Source organism: Cygnus atratus, chromosome 24 (genome assembly GCF_013377495.2).
Source record: "Cygnus atratus isolate AKBS03 ecotype Queensland, Australia chromosome 24, CAtr_DNAZoo_HiC_assembly, whole genome shotgun sequence".
Taxonomy (NCBI): domain Eukaryota; kingdom Metazoa; phylum Chordata; class Aves; order Anseriformes; family Anatidae; genus Cygnus; species Cygnus atratus.
The window spans coordinates 4,515,557-4,541,726 of record NC_066385.1 but is presented as its reverse complement, the minus strand read 5'-3'; the positions used below and the strand labels follow the sequence as shown (position 1 = coordinate 4,541,726).

Here is a 26,170-nt window from a genome sequence, read left to right as displayed (position 1 = left end):
AACCAGTTCAACCCAGCTTTATGACTGTGGTTTTTGAAGCTTTATCAGGTCTAGAATACGTGATTCAGGTAACACATAGTGCTATTTACAGTTATTTTTTAATAGCACCATAACTCTGTGAAGTTACCTAATTATTTAAACAGTAGAATTTCTGAAATACCAGACACCCAAACAGACATCTGGCATCCTTCTTAATCTTAATGCTGATATTCTTCAGCCTTCTTCTTCATCCCAGAACAAAGCCAGAAAATAGCACTGATGGAACACTTAATTTCCCTTTGGAGCCTTTCGCTTCTTCTGAGTTTGACACCTGTCCCTTAGTTTGAAGGAGTTTTGAGTGGAATTCGCTTGCATTATGATCCTCAAGCTAGTGGAGACATTATTTTTGAGGAGATGCTGATATATACTATGTGTTGAAGACACACTAAGTGTTCCAAATGTCATAATAATTTGCTGGGCGTGTTGTGTGCTTGGCAATGCGATGCTTGTCAGGAAACTTTCAGTTAATGTTTAAGCTTACACTTAAATGTTTAAGAGATTTGGCAGTGCATTTTCTTCTGTTTTGATGTTGAATTTATATATTTCAGGATCTTCTTGATCGTGTAGAAGCTTTTCAACAGCAAAGCCAAAAACTCCTTTCTGAAGAAATGCCTTGTGCTGCAGAACTCCAGGAGCTGTTAGATGTCAGCTTTGATTTTGATGTTGATTTACCCCAGCTTGCTGAGCTGCGGATACGTCTGGAACAGGCACGGTGGCTCGAGGATGTGCAACTCGCTTCCTCAGACCAAAACTCTCTTACTCTAGATGATATGAGACGTCTTATAGACTCAGGTGTTGGACTGGCTCCCTACCCAGCGGTTGAGAAAGCAATGGCAAAGCTGCAAGAGCTCCTTACTGTATCTGAACACTGGGATGACAAAGCCAGAAATCTGATAAAGGCCAGGTAGAAGCTAAATCTTACTGATGCATTTTGTAGTTCCATAAGCTATTTAAGATGGACATAGTTGGCTTTATGTCTGAAGGGATTCATACAGTACACAACATAAAGGCATAAATCCTGAAGGGAAAGGGACAGAGGTGGTAGACGAGTGACTGAGTGATTTTAAATGTTGGTGTTGGCTTGCAGTGTTTTTGGTGCTCCAATATCATTGGGCAAGTCCTCCTTTTGGCACAAAGGAAGGGTTTTAAGATTTTCCCTCCCCTCAGTGTCAGTGAGGTTGAAGAAGGATATGTGTCCAGATGTATACCTGAAGTGTATTGCAGTATTTTACATTCTGAGCTGTTTTGTATACCTAGACCACGGCAGTCACTGAGCAGTCTTGTAGCAGCACTGAAAGAAATAGAGGAGATCCCAGCCTATCTCCCAAATGGTGTTGCACTGAAAGATGCAGTGCAGAAGGCCAAAGACTGGCTGCAGGAAGTGGAATCTTTACAGGTACGTAAAATGAGCTGTTAGCTTTTTGGGGATTGATAGTAACTGCTGTCATGTTAACACACTGCGTGTTGTGTGTGCTTCGTGCTTCAGTATCCTGCAGAATTATGAATGCCTAATGTATAACTTGTTGCCTTAAATGTGGAGCAGTTATGCTCTGATGAGTGCTGTTACTTCTAGTTCTGTTTCTGGACCTGATCTGTATTCATGCACCTCTGCAATAAATTGACCACAATAAAATCTGTAAAGGAGCTATTAACAAAAATGTCAACTTAAAAGGATACAGCATTATGGTACTTTATTTAAGGTAAGTTTTGCACAGTCACTGGTAACAATGCTCGTACTACTTGGTAATCCAATTTGTGTGTACTGTTCTGCAGATGACAGAAAAACACCGGTATTCTTACGAAGATCACCCTTACTAAATAAGGTTAACTGGTTTGTATGCTAGTAGAAGTCATTTTGCAAAGACTCCCCAACCACCGCCCTAACTTAAAGGAATGCATCTTAATTTCAGAGCATGCTTTCAATAACGTCAGCAAGCTAAAGAACAGCTACAGTGTGAAAGATGTTCATAATCTTACAGTACTCATATAACACATAGTATGGAGCTCGTGACACTATCAAAGTTCAGCTTGTTGACTCTTGAATAAACAGATTCCCTAAAGTATTTAAAACTCTTTCAACAGCCTCTGTTTGCTTGGTTGAACAAATCATTTTCCTGTAGCATCTTCTAAAAAACTTGCATCTCCTGATCCAGAAATAATCCTGATCAGGCAACTGTCCGGGCCCTTTATTTTCTCCATTTTTGAATGCACCTATCTGGAGCATGCTCCAAACTGTACTGTACTGCGAGTGACATCTCAGCAAGACCTGATGCTATAGAGATTCTGATGCTGGTGGTAGAATTGCCTCTTCTGAGGCCCTGTAGAATTCATTGCTGTTTCTGCAGCTGTATCGTAGTGGCATTTCACATATCTTAGGGTTGAGAGGTATGGCCTCATTAAGCGTGGTCAGTCTCAAAGCTGTTTCTTGTTCTATTGCTTATGGTCAGCTTTTGATTTCATAGATTAAAGTACATGTAATTTTACATAGTTCTGTCAGAAATTGGAAATGGAAGTTAGTTGGCTTCTTCCTCCTTCCCTGTTTCTTCTATCCCTTTTCATTTTTGAAGCTCCTTCCAGCCTTGTGTGATTTCTGTTTTCATGTTTGCGCTCTGAAATAAGTCTTCGAGTGAGCAAAAAAAGTGTCCTCTAAAGAGAAAGATCTATACAAGTTTTTACTTTGGCTTCTGGGACTTCTCACTTGAAGACCTTTTTGACCTTTCAGACAGTTTTCTTTGAGGATCCAATTTCCTGTCATGTGTTTTCAGTTTTTTTGCTTATTTACAGTTCAGTGACAGCTTAACTCTCCTTCCTTCTCACTGCCCACTTCCTTTCTCATGTTAGCACTGTTGTTCCTGCAGCCAGACACTGCTCATTCAAGCCCAAGTGAATAATTGTAGGCTGGACCATCTCTTTGAAGTGGTTCATGTCTCAAACCTCACAAGTACTGGTGCAAGGGGCTGGTGTACAGATGATGAAAGGGTTGGTCTGTGACTGCAGTGATGTCACATTTTGACATAAATTGCCAAATAATTTCTTAAGTTTTCGTTTGTTGTAATGTTTTCTTCATAAAGTGAGCTCTAACCTGGCAATAATTTTCTCAGGCCAATCTGTCTTGAGTTGGGATTTTAAATGAGTCAAGAAATTTTTATTTAAAAAAGTATTTTCTTAGGCTTTAAATTTGTGAAGGAACAAAGTTTGTATTCAAAATTCACTAACTTTTGAGGGTTATCTTAAGTAGTAGATTTTTTGGGGGGCATTTGTTAATGTCATACTTTAGATTCTGAAATTCTGCCTACTGAATATGGAAAAATGTTTTTGTGTGTGCCAAGAATTTTTGCACAGTCTGAGTCTTGTGTAAATGCCTAAGGTCACTGTGACTTGCCGACAGCTCTTAGTATCTGTTGTTTGAGGTTTGCTGCTAGAGATGTCAGGGTTGTTCTGGATGAATGGGTCTCAAGTCCCAAATCACTGCCTATTTTAGAAATTACCTCTCTGTCCTGCTTTACTGCTGAACTTGGAACTCTGTTGCCTTAAGCATCAGTTGCCACGTGAATGAGCAGAGGTCACTCTCAAGTGGCAAATTGGCTATTTGAAATTCTTCCTTGCTCTTGGCATAATGAGGAGTGGCTTGGATTTGCCTTCTGGGTCCGTTTTGAAATTAATTTGATTTTCTACTGGGAATGCAGATTGTTAGATTGGGGGCTTGGCTATATTGTTGGCAGTCTTTTTTAACTGTTATTTGGTAAGTTTTTTTTAACTTCTATTAGTTTTGGCTGTGTACTTAACGGCTAGAGTATGAGCAGCTCAAATGTTGAAATAATGGGCACGAAAGTGATGAAAGTGTCTAAGCAATAAATTCTCTACCTTCAGTGAATTTAAATAATTTATTGTGATTCGTACTATGTCTTCTATACATCAAGCGTTTCCTCGTTTATAATCTGACAGGTTGGAGGTCGTGTGCCGGTACTGGACACGTTAGTGGAACTCGTCACAAGAGGTCGATCTATTCCAGTGCACCTGGACTATCTGCTGAGGCTCGAGTCCTTGGTGTCAGAAGTTCAGGCATGGAAGGAGTGTGCAGCTAACACATTTCTGTGCGAGAACTCCCCTTACTCTCTTCTGGAGGTAAGAGATCTCAGCTCTGGATTAGACCACCATTCATATGACAGCAAAAGCACATCTGAGTTGTGGTATTAACTCATCAAATAGCAGTAAATACTAAGTTTTAGGATTATGTGACCTATCTTAAAGTTATTTCATTGATCTGTGCTTTTCATGTTAATTTTAAACTTTGAAAATGGTTAAGATTTAGCTTTACTTTCTATATTCTTATTAATAAGTGGGTGATATGAGAATCCTGTTCCACAGTAACATTTCCAATAAGAGTATAGGAAGACTGCAAATTTGTGTCGCTGAACTTACTTCAGTGTGTCAGGCTGCAGCAGCTGGAGTGTAGATCTGTATCTCATTTGTCCGCCACAGCTGTGATGACTGCAGGGCTTTTTGGCTGGGCTGTGGTAAGGCTGAAGTTGTAGGTGCTTTAGCTGGCCCTCTGCATCTGTTGCTGCATGTATGTCAACATCTGCAGTTCTTGAGCAATCCACACTTTTTAGCCTATACTGAACCCCTCTGCCACCCCAACCTTCCTCCATTAGGACTGGCTGGGGAATGAGACACAGCTTGTGAAGCCCCCTGCGGTGTTGCAGGGCTTCCAGCTTAAATCACATGGAAGCTGTTCAGCTGCCTCATGTACCAGCAGGCTGAGTTAAACATCCAGGTGTTTGCAGTCTGCCCATTGTATAAAATTGACTTTTTAACCTTCCAGCTCTCCCTGTTTTCCAGATAACCTCACCCTAGTCTCCCAAATCTTTGATGGAAAAAAAATGCAGGAATCCCTGTTGTATGTGGTTGTGTGAAGGCCAGATGAATGCATTAAAAATGTTGCAGACAATACTGCTTTCCTGTTCACTAGGTGTTATGTCCCCGGTGTGATATTGGAATATTGAATCTTAAAAGAAAGCAGAAGAAGCTGAAGGAGCCAGTGCCAAGCGGAAAGAAGAAAAGCACTAAGCTAGAGAGCTTGAGCGACTTAGAAAGAGCTCTTTCTGAGAGCAAAGACACCGCATCTGCGGTATGTGACTTTTTTTTTAAATGCAGTTTCTTGTAAGTTCTTTGAACCTTTGTGTTTGCCTCACGTGCAGGAGTGTTGCCTTTCACTCCTTTCTGCTTGCTCTGCTGTTCTTCAGAAGAACTTCTAGGAGTTCGTACTTGTTTCAGACTTCCCAGAATTGCTTAGTTGTGTGTGTTGTTGCCGTGCATGCAGTAGCTTTACAGCTTGCAAGGCAATGCACATGTCCTGACAAAGCACAGAAAGGTCAAAAATTGGGACGTATTTTCCCCATCCATAACAAAACCTTGTTAAAGATAGGTTTTCCGAAGCCTGGTCCTCTCAAAAAAAAAATCAGTAAGACAACACATTTACAATTAAAACAAACATGAACATTAATTAAAGAAAACCTCTTGTATTATGGAGTCAGTAAAATACTAGTTTTGCATGGAGCAAATCTGGTTGCTGGTGGTAAAGTGCTTCATCCCAAAAGACCTATATTTCAGAGCTTCCACCACAGTCAGATGGTGGTTAATGAAGGAGGCCTGTGTGAGAGCAGTACTAATTTGGTACGGTTTGAATATAATTGTCTTTGTGTGGCACAATTCAGTTTTAACCTATGGCAACTACTTGAAACCCAAATGTTTGGTTCTTAATGTTTTGGCCTCCCATGTTTGAAAACCCAGACTTACAGACTGAGTCCCTCCTAGGAGTGCTTGAAGGAGAAAAGCTTGGGTCCTTTAAATCATACCTCCTCCTTCTCTTTGACTTGATAATCTCTCACAGACTGTTGTGTTATTGAAAGAGAATACGCACTGGACTTCACCCAGGAAAATGCATTCATTTGGCAAGTCAGGTTTTGCTTCTGATGTATGAGGGGAACTTATTATAGTGGAGGCTTTTTTCAGAATGGTTGGGATACCATCCCAGCGCTGTAGCTGCAGCACTCAGTACCCTCAGCAATGTACTGTGCTGTGCACAAATCCTGGACATTCTGAACACAGTTTTCTAATGTTTGCGTAGGTTAATTTCACTAGTCATCACATTTCAAAGCCATGATGTGTGAAATAATAATGTGTTTTGTATATGTTTATATGCCTGTGAGCCTGCCTATTTTCCTGTATATATTTAGTGCGTAATAACGTTGTAGAGAATTCATTAGTTGCAGCTGCAACTAATAGCCTTTTTAAACTTATTATATTGCTATCCTTAATAGCAGATAATGCTAAAGATTCATGGGAAGAAAAAAAAGGTTCATAAGTAAATATAAAAAAGGGAAAGCGCACAGACTAAAGACTAAGCACACAGGTCAGGATATGGCTCTGTGCCATATCAGAGATACATTTATACTTCTGGAAACTGCTCAGGCGTTCTTTAAGATTACACAGAATCACACTACGTATTTGAGAGACATGTTCGTAGAGAAGCACTTGCAAACCAAATCTGCGCTTGTCAGAACTTATTCTGCTTTAATGAAGGTAATATTTTTGTAGTAACAAACACGAAGGATTTAGAACAAAGAGGAAGGGAGTTAGGATGTTATTTTTGCAAGGGAATAAGCTTTATATTTCTGGGCCTGATGAGAAAATGAAAGCAAACTGAAATTGCATCAGTATGTATCCTTGTAACTGCTTTGCTTCAAACACTGAAAGCTTTGAAGGGAGTCCCAAGGGATGAGGAGCTTTTTAAACATCTGAAATTGTCACCAGCATATCTTTAAGAGTGTGATTGTGCCGAGGTCTCCCCACTTCTAGTAAGTAAGGTTTCTTTAGAAATTACATCCCTTTCTCTGAACTCCCTTTTAGATGGCTACGCTCGGGGAAGCCCGGTTAAAGGAGATGGAAGCACTGCGGTCTCTCCGAGCAGCAAATGAAGTGAAGGTGCTGTCTAATGAAGAGGATGCAGAAATGAAAGTCTGTCTATGCCAGAAGGAGCCGGCTGCTCCGATGATTCAGTGTGAGCTCTGCAGAGGGTTCTTCCATACCAGCTGTGTTTCGGTGCCCAACATTTTGCAGGGACCTCGTGTATGGCTCTGTCCACACTGTCATCGATCAGAAAAACCACCTCTAGAAAAAATCTTGCCGTTGCTGGCCTCCTTGCAGCGTATCCGTGTGAGGCTTCCTGAGGGCGATGCCTTACGGTATATGATAGAGAGAACTGTGAACTGGCAGCACAGAGCACAACAAATGTTATATTCAGGGAATCTAAAACTTATACAAGACAAAGTTGGCTCAGGATTGTTGTACAACAGATGGCAAGCCACAGCAGGCCATTTGCCAGAGACAAATAAGGTAAGACGAGTGCTTCAGGGTTTCCTGGCTGTGGGTGGTATGTGGTCAGCAAGAACAGTCTTAAACACCTCTCTGTTTTTTGGGAATGTTTTATCTGCTCACAAATCCTGGCGAGACAGATTGTTTGTGTGTTCCGTTACAGATACAAGGAATTAGTCTTCTGTCTTGACAGTGAGCCAGGATGTGCGTGTCCTCCAGCAACAGCTTGGTGTTCTTTTTCTGCTGGAGTCCTAAGAACAATTACTCCTAAAGGGCCTATTTTTCCTTCTCCTTTTCTCTGCTTCTTTGATTTAAGATGACACCATTAACGACAGAAGCTGAAGCTATTGTTTCTAAGAGCTCTCAGTATTCAATTAGTCTTTTCTTACAAGTATTTGCATATAATCTTAACGTTGAGAATTAGTAGCAGAGGCACCAACCTTCCAGTTTGTAACAAGCTTAGAACTCAGATAAGGTTGTTTTCAGCAGGATGTCTTCATCCGCTGCTGCTCCTTCTCCTTATCACTTATGCTAGAACTCCCAAGCGGAATCTTGGCTAATAGTACCCCGAGTTAAGCTGCAGTAAGTGTTTTAGGTGTGATCTCGAGGGAGTCAGAAGCTGCCTCCAGTAAAGAGATCTTTCAGCAAAAAGGGCAAGGAAAGTGGGTTAAGCTTTCTAGCTTTCTTGAGATAATAAATGCAGAAAAAAAAAAGCGAAATAAAAGACCTGTGCAGCCTAAAGAATATAAAATACCTTGAAGTTAAATGCACTGTTGCTCTCATGTTTTTACTGAGAAATGTTACTTTTGCTAGTTGAACCCTGCTGAAGATGGTCTGTGTCGGTGTTTCCATGCTCAGTTCCATATAAAATGCCACACGTGCTCAAGGAGATGTTGAGGCTGCTTCTCACGTAACGCTGTGATAACAAGTTGCCTGTGTTGACCACATTTTTCAAACAGACAAGCCTAACTTTAGAAATCAAAGCTATTTTTAGGCACCCAAGAAAATTTCTCTGGTAATTTAGAGTATAAAAAGTATATTTTACTAGACCAACTTTTATAGTTGATAAAGCTGGGCAACACTGTGGGCATGTTACCAATGTTTGGGGCAGAAATAGAAAACGGGCTAATTTTATTAACGTAGCTTTATTAGCTCAGCGTGGAACACAACTAGCACTGCCTCGTAGCTGAAAGCAACATAACCATTGTTGTGTGGTCTGGAGCTCAAGTTAGAAAACCTGCTAGGTCAAGGTAACTACAGGAGAGCTAGTCTTGTGACTGCATTTCCCAAATCAGAACGTCTTGGGAGGCTTGGTGAAGGGCATCTGGCCCCAGCGTCAGCTCAGGTCCCTTCTTGGAGCCAGCAGTGCTGAGGGCACTTCACAGGTGCCCTCCAGAGCCAGCTCAGTACAAGCTCTGAGCCAAAGCCTCAGTCTCAATGGACTTGAGGTTTTTCTTCTCTGAATCAAGTTTCTCAGCACTGCTCTCTTGTCCCGTAACAATTGTTTTCCCTGCTGTCCAGGGTAATGCAACACTTGTTCCCCAGAGGTGCTTGTAGCAGTAACCACTGGAGTTGGGTTTCTTTGGCACTGGCCAAAGTGAAGAAGGTGGAGCATTTAACTGAGTTTGAGAAATTCATTTGAAAAACAGTTGTGAGCAGTTGAGGAGTTTAGCCAGATTTTGAAAGGGGCCCAGACACTTGGGCAGTGAGGTAATTGATTGTTTGGGAGCCATCAGGTGAGACATCTGGAAGTAGCGTGGCAGGTTAGGGGAACAACTGCCATGGAGCAGCCTGAATGGCCCTTTTAGCTTTACCATTGGCTTGTCTTCTGCATGTGTTGACGTAACGAAAAGTTCTTCAAAACAGTTTGGTATCTTGTTAGATTGTAACAGATCACTTTCTGTGAGAAATGACTTCTGTATTATGAACAAAAGAAAGGATAATATTTACAACTTTAGAGCTGAAGATCTTGCTTCCACAAGTTGGTGATTTATTCCTACAGTGACTGTGTTGTCTCTGCTCCACGGGCAGAGCATGCTGTTACATGCAGTAGGTCTAGATTCTGATCTTGTGGAAATTACAATTCACAGCTAAGAATTCTGACAATAAAGTTGCTCTTGCCTATTTCCAGGTTTAGGATGAAGGATTTAGGTGTAACAGATGGACCAGTTTGCAGGAATACAAATCTTAAGGAATTGTAAGAGAAACAAATTCTGATTTTTGCAGCTATTTGACACTTCAAAGCTAAATGTGTATTGAAAGTATCTATGCATTATGTTATGTTTTGTTTCTTTCTAGGTTTCGCAAACAATTGGAGCTATGTCATTCTCCATGCCTCATGACTGGGATAACAGAACCATATATTTACATTCTCCATTTTCTACAGGACAGCAATGCATCCCACTTCATGGTTTGTAATCTTCACTTTGATATTTATTTTATTTTATTTATTTTTTTCATGTGTTTGATGGAGAAGAGAGAGTGTCCTGGTCAATAGGAGTTGGCTATGGCAGGGAGGCACAGAATTGAGCAGCCGTGTCTGCTTCTCTATCCCCTCAGGAGCTTTGGAACTTCATGTCCCATGTTGGTAGAGGGGTGAATTCTTGGTACAGATTTCCCATGTGTGTAACGAGAAGATGTGGCATGGTAGGAGAAGAGGCATCAGCAGACAGCTGGCCCCTTCCCGCATGCACAGAAGCGCACAGTGAGCTGAGGCCAGCCAAGCGGGTTGCAGGATATGGAAGTGGATGGGAGAGGATTTGGGAAGAAAAAGACAATTGAAATCGTAGGAACTGGATAGGAAAAACATAGGCATAGGGAAGTAGTGCTGGAGACAACAGGATACTTATTCCGTAGGACACAGGTCCACATACGTTTGCTTGCAGCACGGCTGTCACAGCCACAGAGACTTCTTGAGTGTTTCCTTAGCTGTCGTGGCTGCAGGTGTTTTCCAGGCACTGTGCTGTTCAGTACAGTTCTGCACACTTCCTAGCTCAGACTTTGTGTATTTTGGACTAACCCAGACATGGTAGAAGTGACATCATTGTAGGACTGCAAGAAGCTGATTATAGTTTTTTCTCTTGATGCATCATGCTGTAGGGACCCAGGTCTAGCCTTACCTTCACATTTTCAAGTCAGTGCAGCTTAATCTGTACTAATACTACACAAAATATTTACTTCAGTTTAATGTAAAATCAAGCAGAGCAGTCCTTTGGCTACCAAGTTTAACTGTACAGGCCTTATTTGAGTTTTCTGGCATACTGTATTAAAGAGTTATTAAATAGACAGTGATTTTGATGTATCCTAGCTGTGTCTATTTCAAAAGCCTAATGCAGGTTTTGTGAGCTTCATTGCAGTAGTAGATGGTGGCTGTACAGCAGGAATCAGTTGCAAGGTTCATCTTCTCAGCTTTTCTTCTTCTCCCCTCTTGGCTTCACTTACAAATTCCACTCAGTTTGTTCATCTCATCCGCTTGTTTTGTAGTGGGATCATTACACTTCTTGTATCTACAGAGGAAGTGGAAATTGCCAAGAACAATGGCAGTGTTTTACCCTAGAACCAGCAAGAAATGGAAGCATGGAAGGGTACTGAGTCACTGTACTGTTCAGTAACTTCTGTGGATGTCTTTATCTCTTTTTAACCCTGCTGTTAAAAATGAGCAGTGAAGAGGGAACAGATAAAGAGTTAATCTGTAGAGTTGCAGATAAAAAAAAAAAGTCTTTCAGTTTTTTTTTTTATGTGCTACCGGAGAAGAATTTTCATTATCTGTGCATTTCTTATCAGTGCTGACATGGAAGAATTCCTTTTCTTTTCTCTCTTTCATAATAGTCATTAGCACAGAGCTGGATGAGCTGATGATGGAAGCCCAGCTGCTACAGGTTTCTCTGCCTGAAATACAGGAGCTGTACCAGATCCTATTCACAAAGCAAAGCCCTGCTTTGCAGACAGAGCAGAAGTCATCAGTTGGACCGACAAATGAGAAGGCAAGTGTCTCAAGACAGCAATGAGATTGGGGTCACTTTGGAGTAGAGGTGTAGTCCCAAAGCTGGGAAAAAAACATTTGTCTGCCTGAACATAAAAGCTTTACAATGAGGTTTGCGTGTGTGCGCGCGTCTACTTCCATGAACACACATTTTGCTTGCTCTAAAGGGGTCAAGAAGTCAGTAACAAATTTGTACAAACAATTGAATGTAATTTGTGGTCTAATGCATTTCTGCTATTTGAATCTGGATTTTACAGTCACTCTCTGTATTTTAAGTACATCTATCCTAATTTGAACTGCGATGCTTGTCTTGTGTTAGACCTGTGTGAGACCTTAACTGCCTCTGAAGCCATGGACTCAGGAAATGAGAGTTCTTTTTCCATAAACTTCTGTCACTTGAGTGTGACCCTAACCTTTGCCCCCCCACCCCCCACTCCCCCTTACACATCACACTTCAGCTGAAAAGGCAGCCCTCTTGTCAAACACTGAACACTTTTACTTAAGACTGCTCCTAAACGCAGGGTATAGAACAACAGAAGAACGTATGTTAGTTGTATACTTAACAGCTTGTCAAAATATCTTCCCAACAGAATGAGTGTTGCCGGGGAAAAAAGGATGGAATTAGTTACATGGAAAGAAAACTAAAGCGGCGTTTTGAGAGAGAGAGCTTCTGTGATGAGAAGAGAGCAAGGGTAAAAAAAATGAGAACACCCAAAAAGAAGAAACTGAAACTGAATCACTCAAGGGATCTCTGCACTAACAAACTGGAGAGAGAGCGTGAGCGACTCTTCGAGATGCAGCGTTCCAGTGAAAGCCACTTGTTTCCCTCAGATATGTCATTCTCTGAGCAGGAGGACTCTGAGGATGAGGATGCCATCTGCCCTGCTGTGAACTGTCTCCAGCCTGAGGGAGATGAGGTCAGTAAAGACAAACCCGCTGTGGTGTCCTGAATGCTGGGATCTGGAACATTCAGCTGCACTGAAAATGTTTTGTCTACAGAAATGCTGTTTACAAAGAGAGCATGAGGCACTTAGAAATCCAGAGGCATTGTCTGCTGTTGCTGGACACCTTTAGTAATGATCCTTTCCACCTTCTCCAAGAATAACTAGAAATGGGGAAGGTGGGTGGACATCAAAACATCTGCATGGAGTTTTGGAAGAAGGAGATGGGGATATGCAGACACCACATTCACTGGTGCTCTTGAAATATGGGTGTAGAAAGACTTTGTGGATTGCATTTCCTATGGATAGGGACAGTGTCTTAAAGCTCTGCATAGGTCTATCCGTACTGAAAAATGGAGGAGAGGGACATTGCCAGATGCTTGGGACTGCCAGTTATCACCCATAAACTTGCTATAGGTGGGAAAACAACAGGAGGGATAAGAGAAGTGTGCCCTTCTTTCAGCTTCAGAGGAGCTGGACTGCAGCAGTCCAGCAAGTGGTGAGCACAAGTTAGAATATCCAGCAGTAGCCAATTGTAGAATGGTATGTTCTGTACTCATTTAAATAGATTAAGAGCTGAAAAATAACTAGTGAATGCTCTGAGTATTTGTTTGGTCCTTCTCTGAACCCCGGTGTATCTGTTCTCCATTAGGTGGATTGGGTCCAGTGCGATGGCAGCTGCAACCAGTGGTTCCACCAGGTGTGCGTGGGCATCTCTCCAGAAATGGCAGAGAAGGAGGACTACATCTGCATCAGCTGCACTGGGAAGGACTCTCAGTATCGGAAGTAAAACTCCCCATAAACCATTCAGAACTTGAGTAAAGAAGGTTATCAGAGTTTTCCAATAAAGCCACAGGGGCTGGTTTAAGAACCAGATTGCAAATGGTGCTACTTCTATCCTCATGGGATCATTTTCCAGAACTCAAAACAATTTTTGACACTTTTGTATTTTTCCCTTGATCTTTGTGGTTGTTGAGGTTTGAGAAGCTGACTGTTTAGCAGGGGTTCCCACCAATTTGGAAGGCATTTGAAACATGCACCTTTTATTGTACAGCATTAAATTACCTCTCTGGGATTTACCGGCATATTTAATTCAGCTTGGTTTAGGTGCAAAAAAACCTGCACCATGGATTTTCCAATAAATCCTCTTTTGAGGAAATCCCTGTTTACTCTGTTAACTCTTTGGAGACTTTAGGTTTTTTTCCACTTTGTTTTTCGTAGACTAGGTTTATTTATCTGAGCAATAACTTCTATGTCTGGTTTCAGTGACTGGAATGACAATTCTGAACAGCGTGTTGCTTTTAGCATTGGTTGATGTACAGAAAGCAAATGTTAGATCCTAGTGTCACTGACGGCCCAGTGATGTAGAAGACAGGAGAGAAAAAAAAAAAAAAAAGCTCTGTAAAGTAATTGCCACAGCTGTATTTTGGCTTTCTCCTTTTTTGGGTAGCTTGTATCAAATGTTGCAGTTTATATTGTGGAATAAACCCCTGGTTATGTTATAAAATTAAATGTTGGTGTTTTTAGAGAGCTTGAAATGCAGTTTCATTTCCCTCTGGATAGATCTTTGTCAATGGGTTCTTATATTCAAGAGAATTCCCTCTTAAAGGAAAAAAATGCAATGGTATTTTCTTACCTTTTATACTCAGGTTCTTACATCGAAAAAAAAAAAAGTTTTTCAAGTCTTTTCAAAGCTTCTCCAAAACTGTGGTTATTTACAGGTCGGGTGAACAGAGGGTCACGACTGCAGTTTGGCAGGTGAAGGAGTGGGCAGTTGACTCAGGCGGCAAAGGTGCGGGGCAGCTCCTTCTGCCGGCCTGGTGCAGCTGCCTCCTGCAGGAAGGACTCTCCCTGCAGCACGTATTGCAGCTGGCCCGGCAGCGCACTTGTTGGCAGTCCACAGAGTGCTCTCTCATTCCTTTCAGCTGCTTCTGCTTGTGTTTGGGCTAAAAACCTGAGGAATGAGGAAATTTCTGGACAGGTTATGATTCCGTCAAAGGCTGTGTTTGAGGACCTTAATGTGGGGGAAGAAGGGGACGGTGCAGCTGATGGCAGGCAGTAAGAAGGAGACGAAAGGAATAAAATAACCAAGTGCACTATGCCCAGAGCTCCCCCAGGCCTGGAGGGAGAGGAGAGGCACAGGAAAGGGACAAAAAGCAAGTGGAGTCAGGAGCACAGGGAAAGAGCAGCAGTAGCAACAGTTCTGCCTCAGAGGGGACAAAAGACCTCTGAGAATAAGTTATTTTTCTGAGCCCACGAGCTTTGAATTTGAAGCACCTGAGGCTTATTGGAGAGCGATTGCTAATGCAGAATATAATTGCTCCTTTGGGAATGGACTGGTGCCAGTGTTGGGGCTAATTGTCTGCCAAGGGTGAAACTTACAGGCCCTAGAAGATGGGAGGTCTAGGAGATCTTTCTATCAGAGAGAGCACTCTCTTTAGGACATCCTGTCATCACCAGAAATGTGGCAGCGTTGGTATTCCCTCAGTTCCTCATCAAGAGGAAATGGCTGGTAAACATTTTTCTACCATTTTTAGACCTTTCCCCTGCAGTAACAATGTGCAGGTTTTGGGCACAGTGCAAAGCCCTTGAGCAGTGTGTGGCTGACAACGACGTGGGGGATGTGTGAGAGAGAACTCTGTAGGAATTAGATTTCCTAGTTGTTTTCTGTTTGTTTGTTAGCTTGGGTTTTGGGGAGATGCCTTTTGTTGATTTGTTTGTTTGTTTTACTCCTTTAGTTATGCTTTCTTGTCTCACGTTGATTTTTAACTGTTCTAGATTCTTCTGCATCAAATCATAGATGATTTGTCTAAAATGGGCAGAGGCAGTCAGCCTGACCACACTTACATCAGTTAAATGTGTGTATACTTTCCCGTTATGACTTCATTATTTACTGTAATTGTTAAAAGAATGTTTTGTGATTTTGGTTGGAAGAAATCTTTGTGCAATGCCAAGATAACAATCCAAGCTGTGGAAAAAGAACTGATCTGTAGTGTCATCCTTTTAAAGCAGGTAGATGAACAAACTTGAAGGAGCTTGCACAGTGTTCTGATGTAGCTGAAAATGTTACCAAGTTTTCTCTCATGGTATTCCTTTTATTTTTATTTCCATTAAAGAGATGGCTGTTTAAAAAGAAGTGCCATAAGAAATACGATGCGATTAAGAACCAAGAAAAAGTTGTGATTTTATTGATGGTTCTGACTACAAAATTTCTCATCAGGCTCAATGAATGCAATGGACTTGGCAGTGCTCCGACCCCCACCCCATCGTTAGCCCACAAGAGCAGAGCTGCCTGTGGGCCACTCTTTGGCCCTGGTGGGCTGTTTAGGATGCGAAAGTGGGATTTAGAGTCTTTGTGACTCCAGCAGACGTTGGAGATGCCTTGAATCACTGAGAGCTGTGAAGCACTGAAAAGTAGGCTGCCCTTGTGAGGCCCTACCTGGAGTCCTGCATCCAGGTTTGGGGCCCCCAGCACAGGAAGGATGCGGGACTGTTAGAGCGAGTCCAGAGGAGAGCTGCAAAGATGATCAGAGGGCAGGAGCACCTCTCCTATGAAGAAAGGCTGAGAGAGCTGGGGCTGTTCAGCCCGGAGAAGAGAAGGCTCTGGGGTGACCTCATTGGGGCCTTTCAGTACTTAAAGGAGACCTATAAAAAGGATGGAGAAGGACTCTTGGGTCGGGTAGATAATGATAGGAAAAGGGGGAATGGCCTTAAATTAGAAGAGGATAGATTTAGATTAGACATTAGGAGGAAATCCTTCACTGTAAGGGTGGTGAGGCACTGGAACAGGTTGCCAAGAAAAGTTGTGGATGCCGCATCCCTCGTGTTGCTCAAAGCCAGGCTGGTTGGGGCCTTGGCCTGGTGGGTGGCGTCCCTGCCTATGGCAAAGGGGATTGGAATTGGATTATCTTTAAGGTCCCTTCCAACCCAAACCATTCTGTGATGGGAGGAAGATGGGAAAGTGGTCACCAGGCTGGTCACTGTGTGCTCTGCTTCACAGCGGTGGCTCGGTGACTGCATGGATTGGCAGCCGTGGATCTCTATTCTTCTGGAGGTGGCAAAAGAGATGTTAGGCAGTTGTCTTGTGTCAGCACTCGCTAAATGAAGGTGCCAGAAGTGGTGCTGGTTTTCTTCAAGCACTTCACTTACACCGCCTAACGTGCCGGCCGTTTTTGCTGCTCACACCCAGATAATGCATACACGTTTGTATTCCACAGGCAGAAACTGCTGCTGGAATTTCACTATTGATGTGATCAGTGGTCAGCCCTGCTGGCCACCAGCAAAAACAAAAATCTGAGTAATCAAATGCATTGGGAGAAAAGAGCATTTATACCAAGGGTTTGGTATATGTTTTTTCCTGTATTAAACGATTGAAACAACCCAGTTCTGTCCTTCCCAGTTGCATTCTAGATGATGGTCTGTGCTGAGACCTCTTCTTTAAGTTGAGAAGAAAGGAAAAGTAAAACAACTTAGGGGTTAAAGTGAGTTTCAAATATAGAAAAGGATGTAATTTCTTAGGGACAACACATCAGATCCCAATATTTCATATACAGCTGGGGAAATTAGGGAGTACAAACAATAGATTCAGGGAGGGGGAACATTTCCTTTACAGCTGTGGAGTTGTTTTATATATTGAATAGCACCAGGAGAGGAAAAACAGACCTGAAATACCTTCTTTGTGCATTGTGGGACTTCAGCAGTGACTTGTTAACAGGAAAGGGGATGGAGGGGATCTAATACTGAGTAAATATGCATATATTCATGTGAACGATGCAGGAACAAATGCAGTTAATTTTATAGCGTGACACAAAAGCTGTTTTGTGTTACAGCTGCCTGTGATGCATGGAGGATTGTTTAGGCATTAGCGCACTTTAGAGAAAAGGGAGTTAGAGGAAGGGACTTCAGCTGAAGGCTAGATCCATTCCAGGGCAGACAAAAAGGTCAGGCTGCTGTACCTGCGGTAGGAGAAATAGGTAAGTAGGACATGACTACACTTCCCACACATGATTTAGGAAGGGAAGGGCTCTAGAATATATGTGCAGGCAGCTGCTACCTGGAAGCAAAATTACGAAGCTGAGATGACTCTTCTATGAATCTAGCTATAAATGTGCTCTTCTAAGAGAAGGGTTAAGGTGTGCAGCCTCGAAAAATGGCTTTATTCTTTCTTCAGAAGTGAACAAGCTACGTATTGAGAGTTCTCCTCTAGGATGTAAACATGTCAGTCTCTGAAGGCAAGAAGACCATCAATAAAAACTGTCTGAAAGAGGTGATAAAACAGTCATTGCTAGATTAATACTACGGGTTCCACATGTGACTTCTATTTAAGACAGACAAAAATTGAATTTGGCATCATCAGTGGATTCCAGTAAAAAAATGTTAGGTAGAAGGAGGAAATACTTTATGAACAAACAAAAGTGTATATGATGTTATGATACCGGGTCCAAAATTCAAATGCTGAGAAGAATGTATGCTGAAAGACAGTTGGAAAGAAATACTGACATACCTGAAATTAAGAGATGCAGCTTAATGAAAGTACTTTACGCACCCCAGTCCTTCAAGTTCTGAAAAGCTTGGTATTCCTACTGCTTGCAGTAACATTTTTTAAAGGTACCTGGCTGTGTCATCACAATGTTGGGCTAGTTTTTGTGTGTGTGATTGCCTCCTGGTGTGAGCTGGGCATCTAAAATATATAAACATTGTAAATAGTAAAATCAGTAGCTTTTTGTCTACAATGCACACAATTTGCTCAGTGAGCACCTCCATCATGCAGGGCTTGTTAAAGGACAACCCGATGTCAGAGAATACATGGCAGGTGTTTGGTCTGCTTCAGTATCTGTTGGGTTTGGGGGGTTTCTTGTTGCTCCCTGAAGTTAAATTTTAAACAAAGGGGGATGCATACCATGTAATGCCCTTGTTCTTGTTCAGGCTGATGCTGTGCCAGTCCCTCGTGCTGGTCCTGATTTTTCTTGAAGTATTTTTGCTTATTACAACCATAACCATATCAGCTACACGTCTTTCTGTGAAGTCTTCCTTGCAGGGAGGAACGTGAAGACTTGTGCACCTTGCCCTGCAGTAACCTCGGAGTCAAAGCATCACAGGAGGAAACAAGGAGTTCATCACAAAATACCTTTTCATGCTAAGGGTATCATCTTTTTCTGGTGACTGAACTTCCTTCCCTGAAGCATGTCAAAAGAAAAGATGAATGTTCAAACCCATTTGGTCTTGACACGAAATACATGGCGTTTGAAAGGTGAGCTCAGTTTGCTGGCTTTGCAGGAAGCATCTGTGCAGAAAACGTGTGAAGAGACCATGCAATGTACAAAACAGATGGGAATTCAAACCTGAAAAAGCCTGGAAGACTCAAATAAATGTAATTTCTACCAGTACAGAAGGACAAGTTGGAGCATTCAGTGCTGCTGTACTGTCACTTGAGCGGAAAGGAAGGATGATGGGCTAGACAGGCATTACTTGGGGATACTGCTTTTGTCTCTAAACTGTGGCCTTGTTTTCTGCAAAATGTTAAAATACAGAAGCAGCAGCTCTGGCTGCTACAAGGAGACAAAAATGACAAATACACGTGCAGGCCCATTGTTTGTTGGTTCTGACATCAGCCAGCCCTTGTCGGGGGGCAGGGGCTTGTCAGGTGAAATATTCCTGGCCTGTCTTGCTGGTTTTGGTGCAGCACTGTGCTTTCCACTAAACCAAACTACTGGGACAGTGCAAAGATGAACAGTTTATCCTAGCCTAGCCAAGGTTATACCGTGTTTAAATATGTACTTGTTCCTCCAGCAGAAGCAGCATTTTGAACAACAGAGGAAAAATCCTTATCTGCCGTATCACCAACTGTCCTGGCCCTAGGAGGGGCAGGGGTGGGTGTGTACACAGTGCGGTGTGCTAACATGTTAAAACAGGAGCCTTGTTCTCTGCCTCTAGGCATGAGCCCTACAGCCGAGGTCTGCCCTGCACAAAATTCCAACCTGAACTGAAATTTGTGCTCAGGGGGATGATGCCTGCGGGAGCCTGCTGGGTGCAGCGCCTGTGTTTCCCTTGTTCATCAGGCTGCTGCTTCTCCTCCTAGAGGAAATCTTGAACTCAAGCTGCAACCATTACGTGATCTACACAAACGCAGCTTTCTGGATGAGAACATTTCAAAATATGAAAGAACGTGACTGGAAGCGTTATCCCAATGGCATGGACTTCAGCTTAGAAGAGGCCAGCAAGGCTGGCTTGGCATGTAACAAAATACACAAAAAGGGCGCTGCGTCATGGGAAAAGGCAGCTAGGGGAATAGGGACTTGCGTGGAAGTGACAGGTGGCTTGACTATTAAACAGCACCTGGCTAAGGCTAGTAGCCCAGTGCTCCCTATGGTAGCCCCTTCACAACCAGAGAACTCCCCTGGGTGCTGGGTGCAGCGCCGGGGCCAGTTGAGCGCCAACGTGGCCCCAAGTGCTGTCCCTTGAGCAACGTGTCCATTTTGCATGTGTTAATACTGTGTTTTGGTATTGTAATGCTTTGTAAAGTTGTTGCCCTGGAGTGTGTCCAGAGAAGGGCTCCGAGGCTGGTGAAGGGCCTGGGACACAAGTCCTGTGAAGAGCAGCTGAGGGAACTGGGGGCGTTTGGTCTGGAGAAGAGGAGGCTCAGGGGGAGACCTTACTGCTCTCTGCAACTCCCTGAGAGAGGAGTGTGGGGAGCTGGGGGTCGGCCTCTTCTCGCACATAACCAGGGATAGGACTAGCAGGAATGGCCTCAACTTGTGCCAGGGGAGGTTCAGGTGGGAAATGAGGAGACATTTCTGCTCAGAAAGAGCAGTCAGGCGTTGGGACGGGTTGCCCAGGGCCCAGGGAGGTGGTGGAGTCCCCGTCCCTGGGGGTGTTCAAGGAGAGGTTGGACGTGGTGCTTGGGGACAGGGTTCAGTGGGTGACAGTGGTGGCAGGGGGTGGTTGGACCAGGTGATCCTGGAGGGCTTTTCCACCCCCGATGATTCTGTGACCATTAAAGACTACATTCCACGATCGTTCCTCCCCGCTCCGGGCCGGGGCCTCCCCACAGCGCCTCACCGAGCCGGCCCCGCCCTCCCTTCCCACCGAGGCGGCGCCGCCGCCATTTTCCCTCCGCGCCGCCCGGGGGCGCTGTGGGCGGCGCCGGGGCCTCGCCGCCATCCCGGCGGGGTGCGCGCGCGCCGTGCGTGCGTTTGGCGCGCGGCGGCGGCGGAGCGGAGCGGGGGCGATGGCGGGCGCGGCGGCGGCGGGCGGGCCGGGGGGCGGCGGCGGCGGCAACGGCGGCGGCGGCGGAGGAGGAGGGAGCGCGCCGGGCCCGGTGGCGCAGGGCCTGAAGGAGGCGCTGGTGGAGACGCTGACCGGGATCCTGTGCCCGGTGCAGGCGGTGCGCGCCGCCGCCGAGGAGCAGGTGAAGGTGCTGGAGGTGACGGAGGGTGAGTGCGGGGCGGCGGCACCGGGAGCGGCGCTGCGGGGAGGGAGGGGCCGGGCCTGGGCCGCGGGGGCCCTGCGGGAAGCGCCGCCCGCCCGTAGCGGAGCTCCCGCGGCCGCCCCGCCTCCTGCCGAGCCGGGAGCTCGGGGGGGGGGCGAGGGGAAGGGGGAGCCCCCGGGGTGCCTGGAGCCAGGGCACCGAGGGGGGGAGGAGGGAACGGGGAGCCCCCGGGATGCCGGGACCCGTGGGACCCCCGTGGGGGGGGGCTTAGGGGGGAGAAGGAAAGGGGGACCCTCACCCCTGGGTGCCCGGACTTGGCGCCTCTTTGGGTACCGGTGCCCTGGGCTCCCTTGCTGCCGCTCTCGCTGCCGGGGGGCTGCGGGCCTGTGGCCCTGCCCGGTCCCCGCTGCAAGCCCGGGTGCTCCGGGCCCCCCGAGGGGCGCTGAGGGGGCGCTGGGGCCGGCCTGTGGCTCTCCGGGTTGGAGCTGACACGAGCAGGAGGCCCAGTGCCCGACAGCCCCTGCTCGTTTGGCTTTTGGTGGAGTCGTCGAGGCAGGTCGTGCGCTCGAGGCTTTTGCCGCACGCAAGCCACGCTTAAAATGCTGTTGGTGTTCACGGGTTATTTCGTGTCAGCTCAAATTTGGTGACCCGACCCAAAGGACTGAAATCTGTCGAAGCCCCTGGAAGATCTGCAAGGAGTCCTGCAGGCGGTGAGGGCACGGTGCTGCAGCCCTGGCTCGAGCCCTTGGCCCGGCTCCTCAGCAGGTCGCTTGTTCCTGCTCCCTCCTGCACGCTTTGCCTTACCTCCTGTCTGATTTTGCCATTCCGGAGGTGTTCTGGGAAGCGCTTTAAACTCTTTTTGCTCCTGAACTTGAGCTCAGACGCGTTATCAAAGGCAGTTTATGGTAAAGAGAAGGAAGACGTAAGGGTGTGCCTGGCTCCAGAACAGTGTTGTGATTGCCCTGGGTGAAACCAGGGCGATGAAAGGAAGGCAAATTGTTTGATAAAAACGTATCTACTTTTACAGTCCCTTATCATTTGTTGTAACACTCTCAGGTCGAGTCTTCCTTGATGCATTACAAGGAAATTTGTTTGTTGCCATCGCAGCTGGTGGAGCTTTAAAGGTGGCAGTGCAGTAGTATGAGTTTGAAGTGCTGCGAACTTGTAGTCAGCATGCTCTTCAGTGGCAGCTTTCTTTTTTCCTAACAGTCTGAATATTACCACAAGAAATCAAAGCAAGTTTGTGTAATGGTTTGAGTAACAGATTTCCAGAAAACGCTACTTTTTGCGGGCTGTAGGTGACGGATGCCCCTAATATCCCATAGGATGCCCAGGAACACAACAGGACTACATCTGGTTGGTACCGTTTAGGGTAAGAGGAATGGAGTTATCTTTGCCTTCTCTTTTCCACAGCTTTGCAAATATCCTTGTCATAGAATTTTAGAATGTTCCAGGTTGGAAGGGACCTTAAAGACCACCCACTTCCAACACCCCTGCCATGGACAGAGATGCCACCCATTAGATCGGGTTGCCCAGGGCCTCGTACAACCTGGCCTTGAGCAGCTCCAGGGATGGTAGCCCAGAGAGGTTGTGGATGTCCCAACACTTCTCTGCTTTCAACTCCCAGAACCATGTGGCTTTACTGCGGGGCTTATTCTGTTTAACAGCTTTACCTGTGACCTGGAGAAGGCTACTGAGGACGCGCTCGTGCAGTTTGCAGGTGACACCAGTTTTGTCCCCCACCCAGAACAAGAAAGCAATAAATGGGAGTGAGTTCTGCTCCTCCTCCTGGCTTTTGCATGGAAAACATAGCTTATTCCTCCGACGCTGCTTGACTATGACAAGAGAGGAGTAACCAAGGAAGCACAGAATGATGTGGATGACGAGACCTCAGGAGGTCTCCAGTCCAGCTCTCCTGATGAAAGCAGCACCAGCAATATCAGAACAGGTCGCTCAGAGCATTTCCTAGTCAGGTCCTGGAGCGCAGGGCTTGCCAACAGCAGGTTAGTGAGGGAAAGAAGTATAGATTATGTGGGTCAGAAGTACTTTAAAGAAACCAGAACCATGCTGTCATCAAGCAGGCTAAAGAAGATGCTGAAAGTAAAAACAAGGGTAATAGGAAAGGACATAGGTGTTGGCACTTTTGATTAAAAATGAATGGAGACAGGCCAAAAAACGATTGAGGAAACACTTGTAAAAGACATGAAATACTTGTGCTTTCAAATGCAATTGAAGCAGCAAGCATTTCAAGGAGTTTTTGTGCCCCCCCAGTGATAGAAGTGTGGAAGGGTGCGTTCAAGGTGCGTAGGGGCGAGGAAGAGCTGAATTCCAGGTGTTGGAGTTGACTTCGCGTGCTGTCCGGGAGGGCCTCTGTACATGAGCCCCACTGGAGAACCCACGCCCCGTTGGAGCACGGCTGGAAGCGATTTCATTACCGGTTTGCTTTCAACAGCAAGTGCTGCAGGATGCATCTGCGAGAGTTTTACAGGGACTCCAGCACTGAATTACCCTGCTGCAGCCACGCTGTGAAACTTGTTGTGGAAGGCACCAGATAACGTAAGCTGGTAGGTGCGGGGCAGCTTCCATTAAGGGGCAGCGGGGCGAGCGTTGGGCTGCCGCAGGGGAGCCAGGACAGCCTCAGTGCTGCCTCCAGGACTTAAAATAAGTCAGGAGCTGGAATGGGTAGAGCTGGGTACATGTGATTGTTGTGGCAGAGCCGATCTGTGTGTAATGGAAGAGCTGCTTGAAGGAGTCCTGGGACTGCAAGAAAGCTTTTAGGAAATTCCCTTACTGAAACTTTGTAAAGAAACTAAGCTGCTGCGGACAGCTCTTGAGCTAATAACTGATTAACAGTTAATAACTGCTTGAAGACAAGAGGCAGAAGAGCCTGGTTGTGTTCTGCACCGCATGGAGAGGATCAGAAGTCCCGCACAGAGCTGTGCTGCTCAGCACATCCCTAACGGTGCGCAGAAGAGCGAGCAGCGGTGTGACGAAGTTGCTGGTGGTACCGAGCTGTTCGGTTTGGCTGGCGTGAAAATCAGTGGCAAAAACCACAGAAGGATTTCACAGGAGGGAGTTGAGTGGTGGGGCGTGCAAACAGGAGGTGTAAGGTGGTGCTGATGAATGAGGAAGAGGAGGAGGCAGCCCCAGCGATGCCTTAAAAAGCAACGGGCTGTGCTAACGACTGCTGCTTGGAGAAGAGATGCGGTTGTTAGCATGGAGAGATTCCTGGAAATATCCATTCACTGCTCTGCCCTGCTCCCAAAGGCAAATGGACCGGAAAGGAGGGAACGGAGAACAAAGCACGGCGTAAATCCCTCGTGCTTCTGCAGCCTGCGTGCGCTGCGGCCCTGCCGCTCTTGGGAGGGATAAAGCAGGCACGGGAAGCGTGGCACGGAGACGGTCAGAAGCGTGGAAAAGCTGTTCTGAGATGGAGCGAGTAAATTGGCTTTTCTGCCTGGGAGAGAGCAGAGATGGAGGCTATAAAATCGTAAGCGGCAGAGAGGGCGAGGAGCAATTATTTGTGACTTGTGACAAAGCCGAGGGAGCATCAGATGGAAATAATCCAAAAGAAGTAGAAGGAAGCTGGTGTTCCTGACATTCAGCCCTCCCCATGGGTGTCGGGGTCTGCCCTGTGCCAGCATGGCCCTGCTGCAGCCTGGCTCGGGGCTGCCCCGAAGCAGCCTGGGGCTGGGCGTGTGGTCACGGGTCACGGGCATCTAGAAGGTCCCGAGCTGGAAGGGACCCACCAGGATCATCAGGTCCAACTCCTGGCTCCAAAACCCAAACCCTTTGTCCAAGAGCGGTGTCCAAACGCTCCTTGAGCCCCGGCAGCTCCAGGAGCATTTGTTAATAGCAAGGTTGATGGAGAGGAGCTGGGAGGAACTGGGTTTGCTAAATGTTCCCTATATCGGGCCTTTCATTACAAGTTTCTAATCTTTTGGTTTTACAGACTTAGGAGGAAGACTTCATGTTTCTGATGTGTCAGATCCACAGCACATAAGTGGGGGAAGCACTTAGGAAGAGATGCATTTCAATTGCACTTACCCTTGACAGAGACAGAAAGTTCCCAGTCAACTGGAAAAACCCAATAATGAACCAATTCTTTGAAAACTGAGGAGCCAGTGAGCTATACAGCCCTCGGTGTAATTTAAGTTCCTAGAGGGATTCTTGGAACAGCTCGTTAAGCAGCTGGCTAACTAGGTGCTGCGCGGTTCGTACTGTTTTATATGATATGTTCTTGATAAATCCATCTGCTTTGTTTGATGGAAGAGACGGCTTATTGCTTAAGGAAACTGCCACGGGGGATGATAAGAGTTTGGTAAGATTTGCGAGGCGATTAGCCTCAGCCTTTGTTACTATCCATGAAGAACACACCGGTCTGAGGTACCTTAAGATGCGCCGGTGGTGGAAAATTCGTGCGTAGGGAGGTTGGTGATGGCTTATTGTCCCGCCCGAGGGGATTTTAAGGCAGAGCTCGTGGTCGCTGCTGTACGAGCACACCTGCAGGTTACCGCTGATGGCAGTGGGATCTGCTTGGACAGCAGTTAGAAAGGACTTGGAAAACGGGAGAGGTGGCCTGAAGTCGCTGAAACAGCATGCTGTAAATTGAGTGCAGACTAACGTACATAAAGGAAAAAACTCAAATGTGTATGTGCAGATTGGAAAATGACAGACTGAAAGATTTCATTAGTGTGACTGTTTTGCTTTGCAACTGTGTGAAGCCATGGTATTTATTCCGGCTTCTTAGTTCACTTACACCGTTTAAAATGTGCCTGAAATTCAGTGCTGTGTTCGGGTCTGGAATATCTCAGGCTCCTAGACAAATAATTACTGCTGTGGTTGAGAGGAGTGTTACGTCAAGTACATCTCAGAATGGGTCTCCCTGCTTTTGCAGCTAGGATAAAAGGTTTTTTTTTTTCTTTTCTTTTTTTTTTTTTTTTCAAACGCATGATCTGTAAAGAAAGGTTGAAGGAACTGGGTTTGTTTGGTGTAAGCACGGGAAGGTGAGGGGCAATTCTCTCCCAGGCCAGAAAAGCAAGTGAGGTGGATATTAGGAGGACCGTAGATGACCACGTTTGACCACTTGGATATGTCACTAACGAAGGCTGCAGAACTCTTTGAGAATATTTTTCAATACGTTTTTGCCAGGATGCTTTAAGCACATTTAATCCTGTCCGTGGGAGTCCGGTGGTGCTGGCTGGACCATGGGACATCCCTTCTGCTCCCCAGTTTCTGGAACTGAAACCTCACAAATGCGTTTCTTAAGTAGGCGAATGAAATTAAACGAAGTATTTAGTACAGTTATCCCAGAGCTTGAAGTTGCAATTTAAAGGACATTTATTGAGGCATGTGGATTTACCATACCAACAGCTGCTCTTAGTTATTTTCTTTATCTCCTCA

The 26,170-nt window shown here is 45.4% G+C and overlaps 2 protein-coding genes across 4 annotated transcripts in view; both read left to right on the top strand.

Moving 5' to 3' along the window:
• KDM5B (lysine demethylase 5B) overlaps positions 1 to 15,371 on the top strand; it is a 56,346-nt gene extending 40,975 nt beyond the window's left edge. For 2 of the 3 annotated variants that reach the window (XM_050715411.1, XM_035561390.2), the window contains 9 exons: positions 588 to 943; positions 1,297 to 1,435; positions 3,985 to 4,164; positions 5,012 to 5,170; positions 6,952 to 7,437; positions 9,715 to 9,826; positions 11,245 to 11,399; positions 11,989 to 12,315; positions 12,992 to 13,863. In XM_050715411.1, coding sequence (XP_050571368.1) covers positions 588 to 943; positions 1,297 to 1,435; positions 3,985 to 4,164; positions 5,012 to 5,170; positions 6,952 to 7,437; positions 9,715 to 9,826; positions 11,245 to 11,399; positions 11,989 to 12,315; positions 12,992 to 13,129 — 2,052 coding nt within the window. In that variant the 3' untranslated portion in view covers positions 13,130 to 13,863. Of the gene's footprint in view, positions 1 to 587; positions 944 to 1,296; positions 1,436 to 3,984; positions 4,165 to 5,011; positions 5,171 to 6,951; positions 7,438 to 9,714; positions 9,827 to 11,244; positions 11,400 to 11,988; positions 12,316 to 12,991 lie in introns of all 3 variants that reach the window. The other variant, XM_035561389.2, reaches the window with a different exon arrangement.
• A 5,194-nt stretch (positions 15,372 to 20,565) lies between these two features.
• The window catches only part of IPO9 (importin 9), a 34,040-nt gene continuing 28,435 nt past the window's right edge, over positions 20,566 to 26,170 (top strand). Inside the window, exon 1 of the mRNA XM_035561645.1 lies at positions 20,566 to 20,771. Coding sequence (XP_035417538.1) covers positions 20,567 to 20,771 — 205 coding nt within the window. The 5' untranslated portion in view covers position 20,566. The remainder of the gene's footprint in view (positions 20,772 to 26,170) is intronic.